The sequence below is a fragment of the Somniosus microcephalus genome, chromosome 1, assembly GCF_052327205.1.
Source record: "Somniosus microcephalus isolate GS21.2 chromosome 1, FLI_Smic_1.0, whole genome shotgun sequence".
NCBI classification, from domain to species: Eukaryota; Metazoa; Chordata; class Chondrichthyes; order Squaliformes; family Somniosidae; genus Somniosus; species Somniosus microcephalus.
The window spans coordinates 423,212,712-423,228,787 of NC_140987.1; the positions used below are offsets into that span (position 1 = coordinate 423,212,712).

The 16,076-nt window shown below is 43.2% G+C and overlaps 1 protein-coding gene and 2 non-coding genes across 3 annotated transcripts; 1 reads left to right on the top strand and 2 right to left on the bottom strand.

Annotated features, from left to right (window-relative positions):
• Nucleotides 1-208: 208 nt before the first annotated feature.
• trnal-caa (transfer RNA leucine (anticodon CAA)) lies at nt 209-320 on the bottom strand. Its single transcript has 2 exons — nt 283-320; nt 209-254 (listed from the first exon to the last, which is right to left on the bottom strand). It is a non-coding gene; the product is annotated as a tRNA-Leu (tRNA).
• A 3,972-nt stretch (nt 321-4,292) lies between these two features.
• On the bottom strand, nt 4,293-4,409 carry trnal-caa (transfer RNA leucine (anticodon CAA)). Its single transcript has 2 exons — nt 4,372-4,409; nt 4,293-4,338 (listed from the first exon to the last, which is right to left on the bottom strand). It is a non-coding gene; the product is annotated as a tRNA-Leu (tRNA).
• A 534-nt stretch (nt 4,410-4,943) lies between these two features.
• Nucleotides 4,944-14,556, top strand: cox7b (cytochrome c oxidase subunit 7B). The gene is made up of 3 exons (XM_085999890.1): nt 4,944-5,054; nt 7,891-8,015; nt 14,334-14,556. The coding sequence occupies exons 1-3, from the start codon at nt 5,018-5,020 to the stop codon at nt 14,409-14,411; spliced, it is 240 nt and encodes a 79-aa protein (XP_085856016.1). The 5' UTR covers nt 4,944-5,017; the 3' UTR covers nt 14,412-14,556.
• The last annotated feature ends 1,520 nt before the right edge of the window (nt 14,557-16,076 follow it).

The following is a 16,076-nucleotide window of genomic DNA, read 5'->3' on the forward strand; positions in this document are numbered from 1 at the left end:
TAACTTGCTTTAAAATCTGTTCTATTTCCTGCTTTTTTCCAGTTCTGACGAAGGGTCTTCGACCTGAAACATTAACCTGTTTCTCTCTCCATGGATGTTGCCTGGCCTGCTGAATGTTTCCAGCGTTTTCTGTTGTTATTTTGGATTTCCAGCATCCGCAGTATTTTGCTATTGCCTTTAACAAATCCGTGCGTAACAAAAGATTATGTGTCAGAAGTGGGATTCGAACCCACGCCTCCAGTTGGAGACCAGAATACCCGGGTTTACGGAAGGACTTTACTCCTTGAGTCTGGCGCCTTAGACCACTCGGCCATCCTGACACCCATTTTTTCGCTTGTACATCCGATATTGGAAGTCTAATGGTCTGTACAATCACAGACTGCAATGCATCTGAAGTTATGTTCTCTCTGCTACATAAACCACATTTTTTAATCCTCCACTAATCTGAAGGAAGTGCTTGCTGCTGTTTAAAGGAGGCCATCTATGTGAGAAATTATGGTCTTCTGTACAAGTCTGCTGACACCTGTTGCTCTCTTGCGGTACTGCATGAGAAATGATTATTGTCCCTGTTGCTTTTTGTTAAAAAGCAGCCAAGTTATCCAAGTCTGCACTAAATTAGTCTGTTTTAGACAGTATTTCCTCCCATTACCACATAATGGTCTTACATAATAATATTTAATTGAATTAATTATTTCTCATTTAATTGTATATAATTCATTCTTCAAAGTAATTTTAATTATTAAAACTTTAAATGTAATATAGAAATTACAGCTCAGAAAGAAGGCATTTGGCCCAACTCACTGGTATCAGTGCAGCCTCCAGCAGCAGCTGTGTCCTCCGATCCGATTTCCCGGTCCACCCTTCATATCTTATGTATTCTTCCTTTTCAAACCCTTATTCGATTTCCTTTTAATGATGTTATAGTCTTTGCCTTAATTCCCACTTGTAATAAAACAATCCATGCTAAACATCCCTCTGTGTGAAAAACATTCTTCTAACTTCCCCCTTTTCTTCCACTAATACTCCCGACTTTATGTTTCCTTATTTGCCAATCCGTGAGAAACAATCTTTCACTTCTTACCCTCTCAAAACCTGTTATAATTTTGAAGCCTCTACCAAAACTCTCTTAACCATTTCTGTTCCAATGAAAAAAGCCCTGTTCTTTTTCACCTTTAACTATAACCGCTCACCTTGGTTTCATTCCAGTGAATCTTCTCTTTCCGTGGCTTGAAGATTGTTTTTGTATTATGGGGTGCCCAGATCTGCACATAATAATCCAACTGTAATGTCTTATATATACAGTATTGAACGTCATTTTCTTGATAAGGGAGAACCAGTGGATGTGGTGTATTTGGACTTTCAGAAGGCTTTCGATAAGGTCCCACATAAGAGATTAGCGTGCAAAATTAAGGCACATGGGATTGGGGGCAAGGTATTGACTTGGATAGAGAACTGGTTGGCAGACAGAAAGCAAAGAGTTGGAATAAACGGGTCCTTTTCCGAGTGGCAGGCAGTGACTAGTGGGGTACCGCAAGGATCGGTCCTAGGACCCCAGCTGTTCACAATATATATTAATGATCTGGACGAGGGAATTGGATGTAATATCTCCAAATTTGCAGACGACACAAAGCTGGGTGGGAGGGTAAGCTGTGAGGAGGATGTCGTGAAACTCCAGTACGATTTGGACAGGTTGGGTGATTGGGCAGAAACATGGCAAATGCACTATAATGTGGATAAATGTGAGGTTATCCACTTTGGTGGCAAAAACAGGAAGGCAGATTATTATTTGAATGGCAATAGATTGGGAGAAGGGGAAGTGCAAAGAGACCTGGGTGTTCTTGCGCACCAGTCGCTGAAGGTAAGCATGCAGGTGCAGCAGGCGGTTAAGAAGGCAAATGGTATGTTGGCCTTCGTAGCAAGAGGGTTCAAGTACAAGAACAAGGATGTCTTGCTACATAGAAACATAGAAACATAGAAGATAGGAGCAGGAGTAGGCCATTCAGCCCTTCGAACCTGCTCCTCCATTCAATGAGATCATGGCTGATCATCCAAATTCAGTACCCTGTCCCTGCCTTCTCCCCATATCCCTTGATCCCTTTAGCCTTAAGAAATATATCCAACTCTTTTTTGAATATATTTAATGAACTGGCCTCCACTGCCCTCTGTGGCAGAGAATTCCAGGCCTGACAGAATTTTATAGGTACAGTTGTACAGGGCCTTGGTGAGACTGCACCTTGAGTGTATTGTGTGCAGTTTTGGTCACCTTACCTGAGGAAGGACGTTCTTGCCATGGAGGGAGTGCAGCGAAGATTCACCAGGCTGATACCTGGGATGGCAGGAATGACGTATGAGGAGAGATTGTGTCGATTGGGCTTATACTCACTGGAGTTTAGAAGATTGAGAGGGGATCTCATCGAAACCTATAAAATTCTGTCAGGTCTGGACAGACTAGATGCAGGAAGGATGTTTCGGATGGCCGGGGAGTCCAGAACCAGGGGTCATAGTCTAAGGATAAGGGGTAAGCCATTTAGGACTGAAATGAGGAGGAATTTCTTCACCCAGAGAGTGGTGAACCTGTGGAATTCTCTGCCACAGAGGGCGGTGGAGGCCAGTTCATTAAATATATTCAAGAAAGCGTTGGATATATTTCTTGAGGCTAAAGGGATCAAGGGATATGGGGAGAAGGCAGGGACAGGGTACTGAATTTGGATGATCAGGCATGATCTCATTGAATGGCAGAGCAGGCTCAAAGGGCTGAATGGCCTACTCCTGCTCCTATCTTCTATGTTTCTATGACCCTATATATAAAACCCGGAATTTGCCTTTTATGCATTTTCTACCTGCCTGCCCATTTCCTTCTTTAAAGATCTAAGTATTTGCACTCCCAGAGTTGTCGTTTCCTCCACTCCGTTAAAAACGTTATGATTTAGGGTATACTTCCTTGCAATGCTCTTTTTACTCAAAAATCTGTTTATATTTTTTCTGCATTGAAACTCATCTGCTACCCATCTGCCTACTTTGCTCACTCATTTACGTTCTCCTGTAGTCTTTTTGCACTGTCCCTCACAGTTCGCACTGTTCCTCACAGTTCGCACTGTCCCTCACAGTTTGCCATGCCCTCTAATTTGGTATCATCAGCAAACTTCAGTATAATTTCTCCAGTGTGCACATCCAAATTATTATATATAAATGCAAAGCAAAAGAGATCCTGGGCTAGATCCTTGGAGCACGCGGTTACCCAATCCCACCAACCAGAAAAATATAAATATATCACTATTTTTTGCTTTCTGCTCCTATTTCTATATCCATGTGATTTACCTTTTATCTTATGTAGTTATATAGTGAAATTAAATGGCAGCAGTTACTAGTTGGTTATTGTTTTCGGTTTGGAAAATCTGACAACTTTCTGAACATATTTTAATATTATTTTATTACTTTAAAAAAAATTAAAATACTCCTCGATTTCCAAAGGTAATCAGACAAATTTCGAGAATTTCCTTTTTTTTGGTCAGATTTTTCCATAACTATGTCTGGGATACAATTCCATGCCTGCGCGCTGGTATTTTGTTAAGTGGTGATTGTTCGAGAGTAAGCCTTGACAGTAAGGATATTCAACCTCAGAGGGTATCGCACCAAGACTGACGGTGTCCTCCTCCAATAGCCACAAAGTCCACATTCCAGTAGAGTGTTACTGGTTCTTCTTCTCCCAGCCCTGGAACATTGGCACCAATTGTAGTGCCCCCCACTAGCTACCTAAACTGATGTAAGAAGTCATACAACACCAGGTTATAGTCCAACAGCTTTATTTGATTTCAGGTTATAGTCCAACAGCTTTCAAATAAAGCTGTTGGACTATAACCTGGTGTTGTGTGATTTCTTACATTAAAAAAAACAGACATATCTGTAATAATTTTGCATCTCAAACACATTGAAAGATAATCTTTGGGCCCTTTTCGCAAGTGACTCCATATGTTTAGTAGTGATTACCATCATTTTCAATTCTCCTGGTCCCGGTGCGCCTCTCCTGTCTATTCTGCAGTATCCTATGTCACTTGCCTCTCGTAAAATCCTGGTCTCCTGCTCATTTCTCTCAGCCTCTGGCCTCTACAGCATGTCGTGCAGTCGGTGCTAATTGCAATTATATTTCCTGGTCGCTGGGGAGTCAGGGTGACTCATTCAATTATTTTATTTACAATATTTTTATAAAATATTGATATTTGCAGCGGATCCGTGACATTCATTGTTTTGTTTTAAATGTAATTTATGTAGAGCTTTTTTTTAAAAAAAGTATGTGTCAGAAGTGGGATTCGAACCCACGCCTCCAGTTGGAGACCAGAATACCCCGGCTTGTATTGCGGAAGGACTTTATTCCTTGAGTCTGGCGCCTTAGACCACTCGGCCATCCTGACACTCATGCTCAAACTACCACTGGTAGGCTTAATAATCCAAACAGCAAGTTTGTGTCACTGAGCATTTTGTACCATTTTAGTATTTTTTTTAAGCTGGATTTAACCGGTCGCACGCCGCCATCCTCCGATAAAAAAATAAAACTGCGAGGTTCCGGGCTTTTAATTCAGAATAGAGAGTAAGATCACCACAGAGACTGAACCAACTCTTTACTCCAATTAAATACCAACATTCAGTATTAATCTTATCCACAGTATCATCTGTAAAATGACATCGGCGAGGAAAAGATTTATAAAAAATCAGTGCGGGGGGGGGGGCGGCCCCTCAGCATTCTGGGAACTGTAGTTTATCGAGTCGGACTACAATTCTAAGTGCGCATGCGCCATCATTTAATGCCAACCGCTTTCCAAAGACCTTTTGATACATGTTTTACTTTCTTTCGTTGTAGCCTATAAATATCTTTTTAAATAAAAAGGTGATGCAAAAAAAAGGAATGAATATAAAAAAAAATTAAATCTGCATGGTTGACGGCCCTGTATTTGGCGCATGCGTTATGGGGGCCGGCCGTGGTGTGTGCCATTTTGTTTTGTGAAGGGTAAACGGAGCGGAGATGGTGCCTTTGACCAAGAGTCTGTTGTCCCTGTCGGGTAAGTGGAGGGATTTGGGGCCGTCTGGGCTTCACTAAGAGTTTAATGGTTGTATTTCCGCAAGGGATTTCTGTAAGTTGCCTGAAGGTCGTTTCAATTCCGTTGTGTCGAACAGCGGAGAAGAGGGCGGAAATGTGACCCTAATTGAAGCAACTTAAAAAAAAAGGAGTAAATCAGCGTTGCAAAAGCAGAGTCGTTATTGTGGGTGCACGGTTTTGTGCCGAAAGTGTTCGCTGTTGGGTGGGAATGTAACGTGAGTTTGAAAATCTTGTTCTGGTTTTGTGTATCCTCTATACAGTCCCTCTGAAATTGCCAAGGGCCTTGACTTATCAATTGGTTAAGCTACGCCTCGATTTCACAATTCTCATCCTTGTTTTCAAATTCCTCCATGGCCTCTCTCCTCCCTCCCAAATATTTGCGCTCCTCTAATTCTGCCCTCTTGAGCATCCCTGATTATAATCGCTCAACCATTGGTGGCCGTGTCTTCTGTTGCTTCGACCCTAAGCTCTGGAATTCCCTGCCTTAACCTCTCTGCCTCACTACCTCTCTTTCCTCCTTTAAGATGCTTCTTAAAACTGTCTGTGGCTCGCTGTCACATTTTTTGTCTTTTAATACTCCTGTGAAGTGCTTCAGGACTTTTTGCTACGTTAAAAGTGCTATATAAATACAAGTTATTGTTGGTTCTTATAGATGATCCTCTAACTAAGGAGCAGCCTCCAACGAAAAGCCTAAGCCCATACACTATGGTTACTGCAAGCGTGTCACCTTTTATCAGAGTCTTGAAATTGAGTAGAAATGGAAATGAAGTCACTCTTCAAACTGATACTTGAAAGAAGTTTGAGATTTTAATGTTTACAAGTTGTACTGAAGCCCAGGTTAGCCAAAAACTAAGCTTTATTTGTCAACTGAATATACCTTTCAAACCAGATGTTAAATGTTTCATCACAAAACTTGATCTTTTGTGTTGTAGGTTTTTTTGAGGTTATTTACCTTACTGTAATTCTTTCTCCATGGCATTTGCCCTGACTGGACAGTATGGACTGCGATTTTTGGTGTAAAATAGTATGGTGTCTACTCTAACCCTCTTGGCCATGTGTCTGTGATGGCAATGATTTGTCAATGACCGATCATATTAATTGTCTGATTTATGAAGCATGAATTACATTTAGCTTCCACTGATGCAAAATTGTAGACGCTTTGGTAGCTGTGAAAGTGAAAAAATAGTCTAGATTATTGTACAATAAAATGTATTAAATCTGCTGTTGCAGATCTGTGGTCAGACTGAATTCACTACTCCAGAATGACACTTGTAGGACGTCAATATCTGTAAAAGGGGAAGGTGGGACTGAATTTAAATCAGCTTTATATCTTTGTCATTCTGCCAATGAAAGATTTTGTACAGTACTGTCAATACTGACCAAAAAGGTAACTTAAATCAGAATGTGTGTTCTTTAGCCAGTATTGCTATTTTGCAGCTGTGCAATTATGCCGTGTAACCCTACGTACCACAGTACTGTTGTCTCTCGTGTCACTGACCTGACAGCAGGTGAGAGAGAGTAGGTCTTGTGAAGGCTCTATCGCTGAACCCAGCAAAAATCACTTGCTGCATTTTGAAATACAACCACTGCACTTGTGGAAACAATGCAGGCTTGAAGACAATTTCAGGTGATTCATTCAGTGATCACAGAATACTCCTACCTGAAAATATCAAGCTTTTCTTGATTGATTTTCCCCTACTGAATTAAATATCTCTGTTGTGATTGCTTTAAAAAAATAAAATGTAACCTCAGAAGGAATACTGAACTGAAATTCCAGAATATATTGATATTACTGGGCAGATTATTTGGTGTTTCTAAATAAGGGAGCATTTATTGGCATATCGTATACCTTTGTTAACAACTTATATATTTTTTAAGTTGCCCCCTCATTTGCTCCCTTCCTGGTTTCAGTGGACCATTTAGGTCAGGAGTGATAACGTCCTGGCTGTCGAGAGGTTTGACAAGTAATGTGATGATGACTCTTCTATTGATGTCTGACTGTTGCTAGGTGCCTCTTGCAGCAGCTGTAATTCAGCAGATTGGGGGATTGACTCTGAATCCCACCACTTGTGTGATACATTAACCTGCTGTGCTACCTAAGCATTTGATGTAAACATAGGAAGATAGGAGTAGGCCATTCGGCCCCTCGAGCCTGCTCCGCCATTTAATGAGATTGTGGCTGATCATCCAAATTCAGTACCCTGTCCCTGCCTTCTCCCCATATCCCTTGATCCCTTTAGCCTTAAAAAAATATATATCTAACTCCTTCTTGAATATATTTAATGAATTGGCCTCCACTGCCTTCTGTGGTAGAGAATTCCACAGGTTCACCACTCTCTGGGTGAAGAAATTCCTCCTCCATCTCTGCCCTAAATGGCTTACCCCTTATCCTTAGACTGTGACCCCTGGTTCTGGACTCCCCCTGCCATCGGGAACATCCTTCCTGCATCTAGTCTGTCTAGTCCTGTTAGAATTTTATAAGTTTCAATGAGATCCCCTCTCATTCTTCTAAACTCCAGCGAGTATAAGCCCAATCGACCCAATCTCTCCTCGTACGTCATTCCTGCCATCCCAGGTATCAGCCTGGTGAATCTTCGCTGCACTCCCTCCATGGCAAGAACATCCTTCCTCAGATAAGGTGACCAAAACTGCACACACTACTCAAGATGTAGCTCAAATTCTTAAGAGTTCTCTCACTGGCTGTGGAATTCAGTGAAGTCTTGACAAGCCTGAAGTTATTTAGTAGTTGCTGAAAAAGGGATTTGTCTGGTTTTCATGGTTGATCTTTTTAATTTTAGGTCGGAGCATTCGCCAAGTTGTAACAAGACAAGCTCACCAAAAAATTGGTCCTGACTTCCATGACAAATATGGAAATGCTATCCTTTTGGGAGGATTAGTATTCTCTCTTTCGGTCTGGAGTTATGTAAGTTTCTTTAAACACAGTACCAACCTTTTTATTTGCTCTTGCTCTGCATTTTTAAAATCAAATAACTTTGTCAGACACCACATGAGTCAAGATTGGACTCCTTGGCCTCTGCCACTCCTTCTGTGAGCTGATGACTTGCTTTAATCTGCTTGATGCTGCTTTACAGCAATTCCATAGCATGGGGATTGAATCTGTGTCCCCTGCTCTGCGTCATCAGGTGCTGAAACAACAGTAAAGATGTTTTTTATTCACCCTAGAATGAGGGATTTGTAATATTTTATGGTGTGGCTTATTCATCTCTAACTTGTTTTTTCAAAACACTTCTATAATAATTATCCAAATTTTGACCAAACCTAGCTATTGGGTACTGATTATTCTCTAAAGTAGATCGCCACTTCAAGGTTTCTGTCTGCATGTCCTATCTGATGTTCAATCTCTTCAAATCTTGTTCTTTGCCTTCCTTGCTAAAACTAGCTGCAAACTAGATTAAGTTGCAAAAGTCTGGTTTGTAAAACATGACCGTTTTATAAAGAGATTCTGAACCAAACATTTATTTTGTCCGGTTTTGGAGTTTAACTATTCAGATTAAGCTGTTGTAGGATCTACTGCAGGAACAGGAGTATGCCATTCAGCCCTTTGAGCCTGTTCTGCCATTTAATTAGATTGTGGCTGATCTATATCTTAACTCCATCTATCTGCCTTGGTTCTGTATCCTTTAATACCTTTATCTAACACAAATCTTATCAATCTCTGTCTTTAATTTTTCAATTGACCTAAACTCAGCATCTTTTTGGGTGAGAGTTTTCCAGATTTACAGTACCCTTTGTGTGAAGAAGTGCTTACTGACCTCACCGCTAGTCTAGCTCTAATTTTAAGGTTATGTCCCCTTGTTCTGGGCTCTCCCACAAGAAGAAATAGATTTTTTTTTCTACCCACCCGATCAAATCCTTTAATCATAAGCAGCTCAATTAGATCGCCCCTTAATCTTCTAGTCTCAAGGTAATACAAGGCTCGTCTATGCAGCCTGTCCTTATAATTTAACCCTTTAGCCCCGGTATCATTCTGGTGAATCTGCGCTATACCCACTTCAAGGCCAATATATCCTCAAGATGCGGTGTCCAGAACTGAACACCGCATTCTAAATGGGGTCTAACCAAAGCTTCATATAACCAAGATAACTTGCACTGCTTTGTATTCTAGTCCCCTTGAGATAAGGCCATCATTCTGTTAGCCTTTTTAAGTATTTTTATAATCCAGCTTTAACATAGGACCATATTTAACTTTCTAATGTTAACTTCAGCCAAGAAGTAAAGTAGGTCAAACTTCTGCTTCAGATTACAGTGAACTATTTACAGGTTTGTATCACAGCTTTGTTGCTACAGTTTGTGACCTACAAGAAAGAGTTCAACTTTAACTGGTTGAAGAATGGGGTGGAGCAAATTTGTGTTTCAGAGCTTGTTAGCATAACATGACTGGATCTTCTTTATCCATTCCTGGGATGTGGACGTTGCTGGCAAGGTCAGCATTTATTGCCCATCCCTAATTGCCCTTGAGAAGATAGTGGTGAGCCGCAGCCTTGAACCACTGCAGTCCTTGTGGTGAAGGTACTCCCACAGTGCTGTTGGGGAGGGAGTGCCAGGATTTTGACCCAGCGACTATGAAGGATTGGAGATATACTTCTGAGTCAGAATGGTGTGTGACTTGGAGGTGGTGGTGTTCCCATGCGCCTGCTGCCGCTGTCCTTCTAGGTGATAGAGGTCGAGGGTTTGGGAGGTGCTGCCGAAGAAGCCTTGGCGAGTTGCTGCAGTGCATCTTATAGATGGTACACACTGCAGCCATGCTGCGCCGGCAGTGAATGTTTGAAATGGTGGATGGGGGGCCAATCAAGTGGGCTGCTTTCTCCTGGATGGTGTCGAGCTTCTTGAGTGTTGTTCCCCTCCTCCAGGCAAGTGGCGAGTGGCGAGTGTTCCCCTCCTCCTCCAGGCAAGTGGCGAGTGTTCCCCTCCTCCTCCAGGCAAGTGGCGAGTGTTCCCCTCCTCCTCCAGGCAAGTGGCGAGTGTTCCCCTCCTCCTCCAGGCAAGTGGCGAGTGTTCCCCCCCTCCTCCAGGCAAGTGGCGAGTGTTCCCCCCCTCCTCCAGGCAAGTGGCGAGTGTTCCCCCCCCTCCTCCAGGCAAGTGGCGAGTGTTCCCCCCCTCCTCCAGGCAAGTGGCGAGTGTTCCCCCCCCTCCTCCAGGCAAGTGTCGAGTGTTCCCCCCCCTCCTCCAGGCAAGTGGCGAGTGTTCCCCCCCCCTCCTCCAGGCAAGTGGCGAGTGTTCCCCCCCTCCTCCAGGCAAGTGGCGAGTGTTCCCCCCCCCTCCTCCAGGCAAGTGGCGAGTGTTCCCCCCCTCCTCCAGGCAAGTGGCGAGTGTTCCCCCCCCCTCCTCCAGGCAAGTGGCGAGTGTACCCCCCCTCCTCCAGGCAAGTGGCGAGTGTTCCCCCCCCCTCCTCCAGGCGAGTGGCGAGTGTTCCCCCCCCCCCCCCCCTCCTCCAGGCAAGTGGCGAGTGTTCCCCCCCCTCCTCCAGGCAAGTGGCGAGTGTTCCCCCCCTCCTCCACTTCTGACTTGTGCCTTGTAGATGGTGGAAAGACTTTGGGGAGTGAGGAGGTGAGACACACGCTGCAAAATACCCAGCCACTGACCAGCTCTTGTAGCCACAGTAATAATGTGGCTGGTCCAGTAAAGCTTCTGGTCAATGGTGCCCCCCCAGGTAGTTGATGGTGGGGGTTTTGGCGATGGTAATCCCATTGAATGTCAAGGGCAGTGGTTAAACTGTTGCTTGTTGGAGATGGTCATTGCCCGGTACTAGTGTGGTGTGAATGTTACTTGCCACTGATCAGCCCAAGCCTGAATGTGATCCATGCCTTGCTGCATTCGGGTATGAACTGCTTCATTATCTGAGGAAGTTGCGAATGGAACTGAACACTGCAATCATCAGCGAACACCCCCACTTCTGACCTTATGATGTAGGGAAGGTCATTGATGAAGCAGCTGCAGATCGTTGGACCTAGGACACTGCCCTGAGGAACTCCTGCAGGGATGTCCTGGGGCTGAGATGATTGACCTTCATCAACCACAACCATCTTCCTTTTGTGCTAGGTATGACTCCAGCCAGTGGAGAGTTTTCCCCCTGATTCCCATTGACTTCAGTTTGACTTGAGCTCCTTGATGCCAGACTCAGTCAAATACTGCCTTGATGTCAAGGGCAGTCACTCTCACCTCCCCTCTGGAATTCGGCTCTTTTGTCCATGTTTGGACCAAGGCTGTAATAAAGTCTGGAGCCGAGTGGTCCTAGCTGAATCTAAACTGAGCATCAGTGAGCAGGTTATTGGTGAGGAAGTGCCGCTTGATAGCACTGTCGACGACACCTTCCATCACTTTGCTGATGATTGAGAGTAGACTGATGGGGCGGTAATTGGCCAGTTTGGATTTGTCCTGCTTTGCAGTTCTTGTGTATGTAGAAATAGGCTGTCAAGGTTGTTACTGAGGAATTAAACCAGTTAAATGGTGTTTTAAAAGCAAAATAGAATTTGAGTGTTAAGTTAATCTTAACACACTTGCAGCAAATTCCTAACCGTAGATTAATTTATTTTCCAATCTTCTGAAGGTGGTGTCTCAAACTGTATTGTGGTGCCATGTCCAACTGGCCATTCATGTGAACCTGGACAATGGTCCAGAATTTGCGGTTAGTGGCGAAGCAAATGCCTTCGCTGCTGGTCCTGAAGTACACTTCGCACAAGGATCTCGCGATCCCTGTGTTGAGAACTTTGGGTTTTCCGACATTCAATTCAAATCTGTGAAGTATAGTGGGGATCCCCTTGTGCGAACTGCTGTGACATCAACAAGCTGTCTAAACAGCCAATCAAAACGCAGAATTCTCACAGACAGTGACCAAGGAAGCGAGTAAGCTCTTAAAATTCTAACTTTATAAAATGGTAGAGAACAAAACAAAGATTGGGGCTCTGTCACGGGTAAAAGGCAAACCTGAAATGAAGATGGACAAACTTTAAAAAAAAGTTAAACTTTTTTTTGAAAAAGATAATTTTTATTAAAATGAACAAATGTCACATTGCACAAAATAAAAATTAATTATCTAGGCCCTTCGCATTATTACTGTTAAACAAATGTTATCAAAACCCCAGTTACACCTAATCCTTTTGGGTCTAACTTTTAGTGGGGAATTTATTAGTGTACTTACTGCGGAAAAGCAGAAGTTTTCATCTGTTTCAATGATTTAGGAGATTACACTGATTGCCAGCTCTGGGTGATGGGGAGAGGGGCTGGTTTGCCACAGCACAGCCAGTTTCGGAGCTGTCATTGGGACAGACACCAAATCCTGTAGTTGCGGTCAGTTTCAATGGCGGAATGACGACGAAAGCTGCCAGTTCGCCATCATCCCGACCGCAAATTCCGGACCAATATCGGCAAGCCATTTGATCGGGCTAACAGCATGCCTGACATTGCAGCCAAGACCTTTTCTGACCTCACAACCTGTACTTTCCAGCAGGGGCCGCTACATATTGAGCAGCGGGATTCTCGAGTGATTTTTCTCAATCCTATGCCTTCAGATTGATTATCAATACGGAGATTAAACCTTGAACCTGCCTTGACTATATAGCATTTATCCACTCGGCTGTCAAGGACTCTTGACAGATTTTGTTGAAGGTTTATTAAAATCAAATTTATAAGGATTCCCCTAGTACAGGAAACTTTGTGCTATCCGGCACCGACGGGACCAAGCTGTTGCCGTTCCCTCAAAACTGCCGGACAAACCAGCGCTAATGTTGAAACATACGGAAGCTTCTGAGCTCCGTATCTGTCAACAAACCCTGCAACAGCTTCTAAACAGTCCAAGCGTCTCTGTAGCTTAGCAACAGCTTCAGCAGACCTTGCAGAGCTTGACTGTTGAGGAAAAAAGCAACGAGAAGAAAAAAACCTAACAAAAACAGCTCCTGATTTTTGCCGGTGGCTCGAGCATTCCGGACAGTTAGCCTCCGGATAACACACAGTTTCCTGTATCTGGCAGGGGTCACTGGATATTAAGGAAAAAGAATTAAGTTTAAATGTTTACACTCATGCACTTTTGTTACCCAGCATGTTGGGGTAATTGTGCTTTTTTAGATGCTTTTGATTTTTTTTGGAGAATTCCAAAGGTGACTGCTGGACTTCATCCAAAGCTGAGCCAAGCATGTCTGAAAATAATACCTAATAATCTATAACAAGTAATGAAAAGTAGTGTGTGGTGTGAGGTCAGTGCAATAATGGGCCGTATTTTCCGATCGGAGGCTTCCTGCGTGCAGAGGCCTCCGATCTGGAAAAAAATCTATGGATTTACTTGAGGGCTCCCGAAATCGCAAGCGTCCCTAGGATCACGTGGGCCATGGGAGCCAATAGGAGAAGGGAATCTCCCTTCATACACTTGACAGATAGACCTGCCAAATATATGAATGGAGATCACCCCAAAAACACTAAAATATTAAATAACATTTTTTTAATCACATTTTTAAAATGAGTTGATATTACAATAAATTAAATATTTTAAACAAATTTGAAAAAAATAATTAGTTTTTTACAGGGCTAAAAATAAACTTTTATTAAAAAGTATTTTTAAATGGTAAATGAGTGGGGGGGGGGGAAATATTTTTTTTCTTTTTTCAAATCTTATGCTGGTAAAAGCAGGCCTTATGCCCGCTTTTACCAGGCGTAAAATTTCTAAGGGTTTTCTGCGGGCAGAGGTTCTCCAGAAAGCGGAACTGTCCGCCCGCAGAGGCCCTTCTCCAAGGCAGGTGTCCGATCTGTCAAGAGGATTCTTGACAGATCGGAAATGCCGGTTTTCAGCGCATGGCATGCCTGAAACCGGCATTTCCGATGTCCCTATGGGTGTGTAGATAGCTCGTACACACCTGTAGGGATCTGAATATACGGCCCATTATAATTCAGTTAGTACCGTAGTTGGAGAGTGAAGGACTTTACATCCAGCACTTTCATTATCTAATCACTTTTAGGGTGCTTCCTTGATCTTAAAATAAACACACTGGTGTCTTTTGGCCACAAGTATGCCAATGTGCAGAACAGTCATTTATTTAAGAAAATGAATTTTTCAGTTTTATTTATGGACCCGACAGATATTTGAAAACTTAAAAATCCAGTTTTCCTAGCTAGAGTACTGATGAATGAAATTCTGTTGTTTCAAACAAAACCTTGAACAGTTATCAGGCTATATGATGTGGTAATTTTTCTGTGTGCATTGTTTCTTACTCTATTTTCTGTTTGCATGTAGGTCTGTACACAGACTGGGCTCACCTGGAACTTTTCACCCATTGGCAAGATCACTCCTCAAGAATGGAGGGAAAAGTAGATGACTGGACCAAGTGTTTGCAAGAAATTGTTTGAGTACAGATGGGCTGAATTGCAAATTTGCCTCTAGCCTCATGGCTTCTGCTGTACTGATTACCTCTGTATATTGGGTTTCATAGTAAATCAATAAATTATAGAAACTTTAAGTTGTGCTCATTGGGGAAAATGTTTGAGTCTTTGGGGAAGGCGGATGGTTGTGAAGGTTTGCGCATCAGTGGAGATATAAATTAACAACTTAGATTTCAATAGTCCGCTTCATTTGCAGAAAGATGCCTCAATACATTACAGGTTGGTGTAAATGTAAATTGAAGAAAAAGGAACAGAAAAAGATACGGTAAGGGTGGGGAGGCCTAAGGCCCAGTTTAGCAGACTTTTAAAGTGGGGACGGAGATGTTATGACTGAGGAACCGAGACAAAGAATTAAAGGCTGGGGTGCAGTGGTTGCTAGAGCAGAGGAAGTGGGGAACAAGGAATAAATGTGTCTTGAAGGTTGCTGAGGGAGGTTAAGTCTGTGGAGGGATTTGAAAGCTACTACTGTATAAGGATTCTAAAGTCAATTTGCTGGCTTACACTGAACCTGAGAGTGTGCAGCTGAAGCATTTTGAATGAATTGTAATTTGTAGAGGTCACATAGAAACATAGAAAATAGGAGCAGGATTAGGCCATTCGGCCCCTCGAGCCTGCTCTGCCATTTAATGAGATCATGGCTGATCATCCAAATTCAGTACCCTGTCCCTGCTTTCTCCCCATATCCCTTGATCCCTTTAGTCTCAAGAAATATATCCAACTCCTTCTTGAATATAATTAATGAATTGGCCTCAACTGCCTTCTGTGGTAGAGAATTCCAGAGATTCACCACTCTGGGTGAAGAAATTCCTCCTAATCTCTGTCCTAAATGGCTTACCCCTTAACTTTAGACTGTGACCCCTGGTTCTGGACTCCCCCGCCATCAGGAACATCCTTCCTGCATCTAATCTGTCTAGTCCTGTTAGAATGTTATAAGTTTCAATGAGATCCCCTCTCATTCTTCTAAACTCTAGCGAGTATAAGCCCAATCCACCCAATCTCTCCTCATACGTCATTCCTGCCATCCCAGGTATCAGTCTGGTGAATCTTCGCTGCACTCCCTCCATGGCAAGAACATCCTTCCTCAGATAAGGCGACCAAAACTGCACACAATACTCAAGGTGTGGTCTCACCAAGGCCCTGTACAACTGCAGCAAGACATCCTTGCTCCTGTACTCGAACCCTCTCACTACGAAGGCCAACATACCATTTGCCGCCTTAACCGCCTGCTGCACCTGCATGCTTACCTTCAGCGACTGGTGCACAAGGACACCCAGGTCTCATTGCACTTCCCCTTCTCCCAATCTATTGCCGTTCAGATAATAATCTGCCTTCCTGTTTTTGCCACCAAAGTGGATAACCTCGCATTTATCACCCAGGGGAGCATAGAATCGTAGAATGATACAGCACAGAAGGAGGCCATTCAGCCCATCATGCCTGTGCTGGCTCTTTGAAAGAGCTATCCAATTAGTCCCACTCACCTGCTTTTTCCCCATAGCCCTCCAATTTTATCCAGTTCCCTTTTGAAAGTTGTTATTGAATCTACTTCCACTACCCTTTCAGGCAGTGAAGTCCAGATCATAGCTTGCGTAGAAGGAAA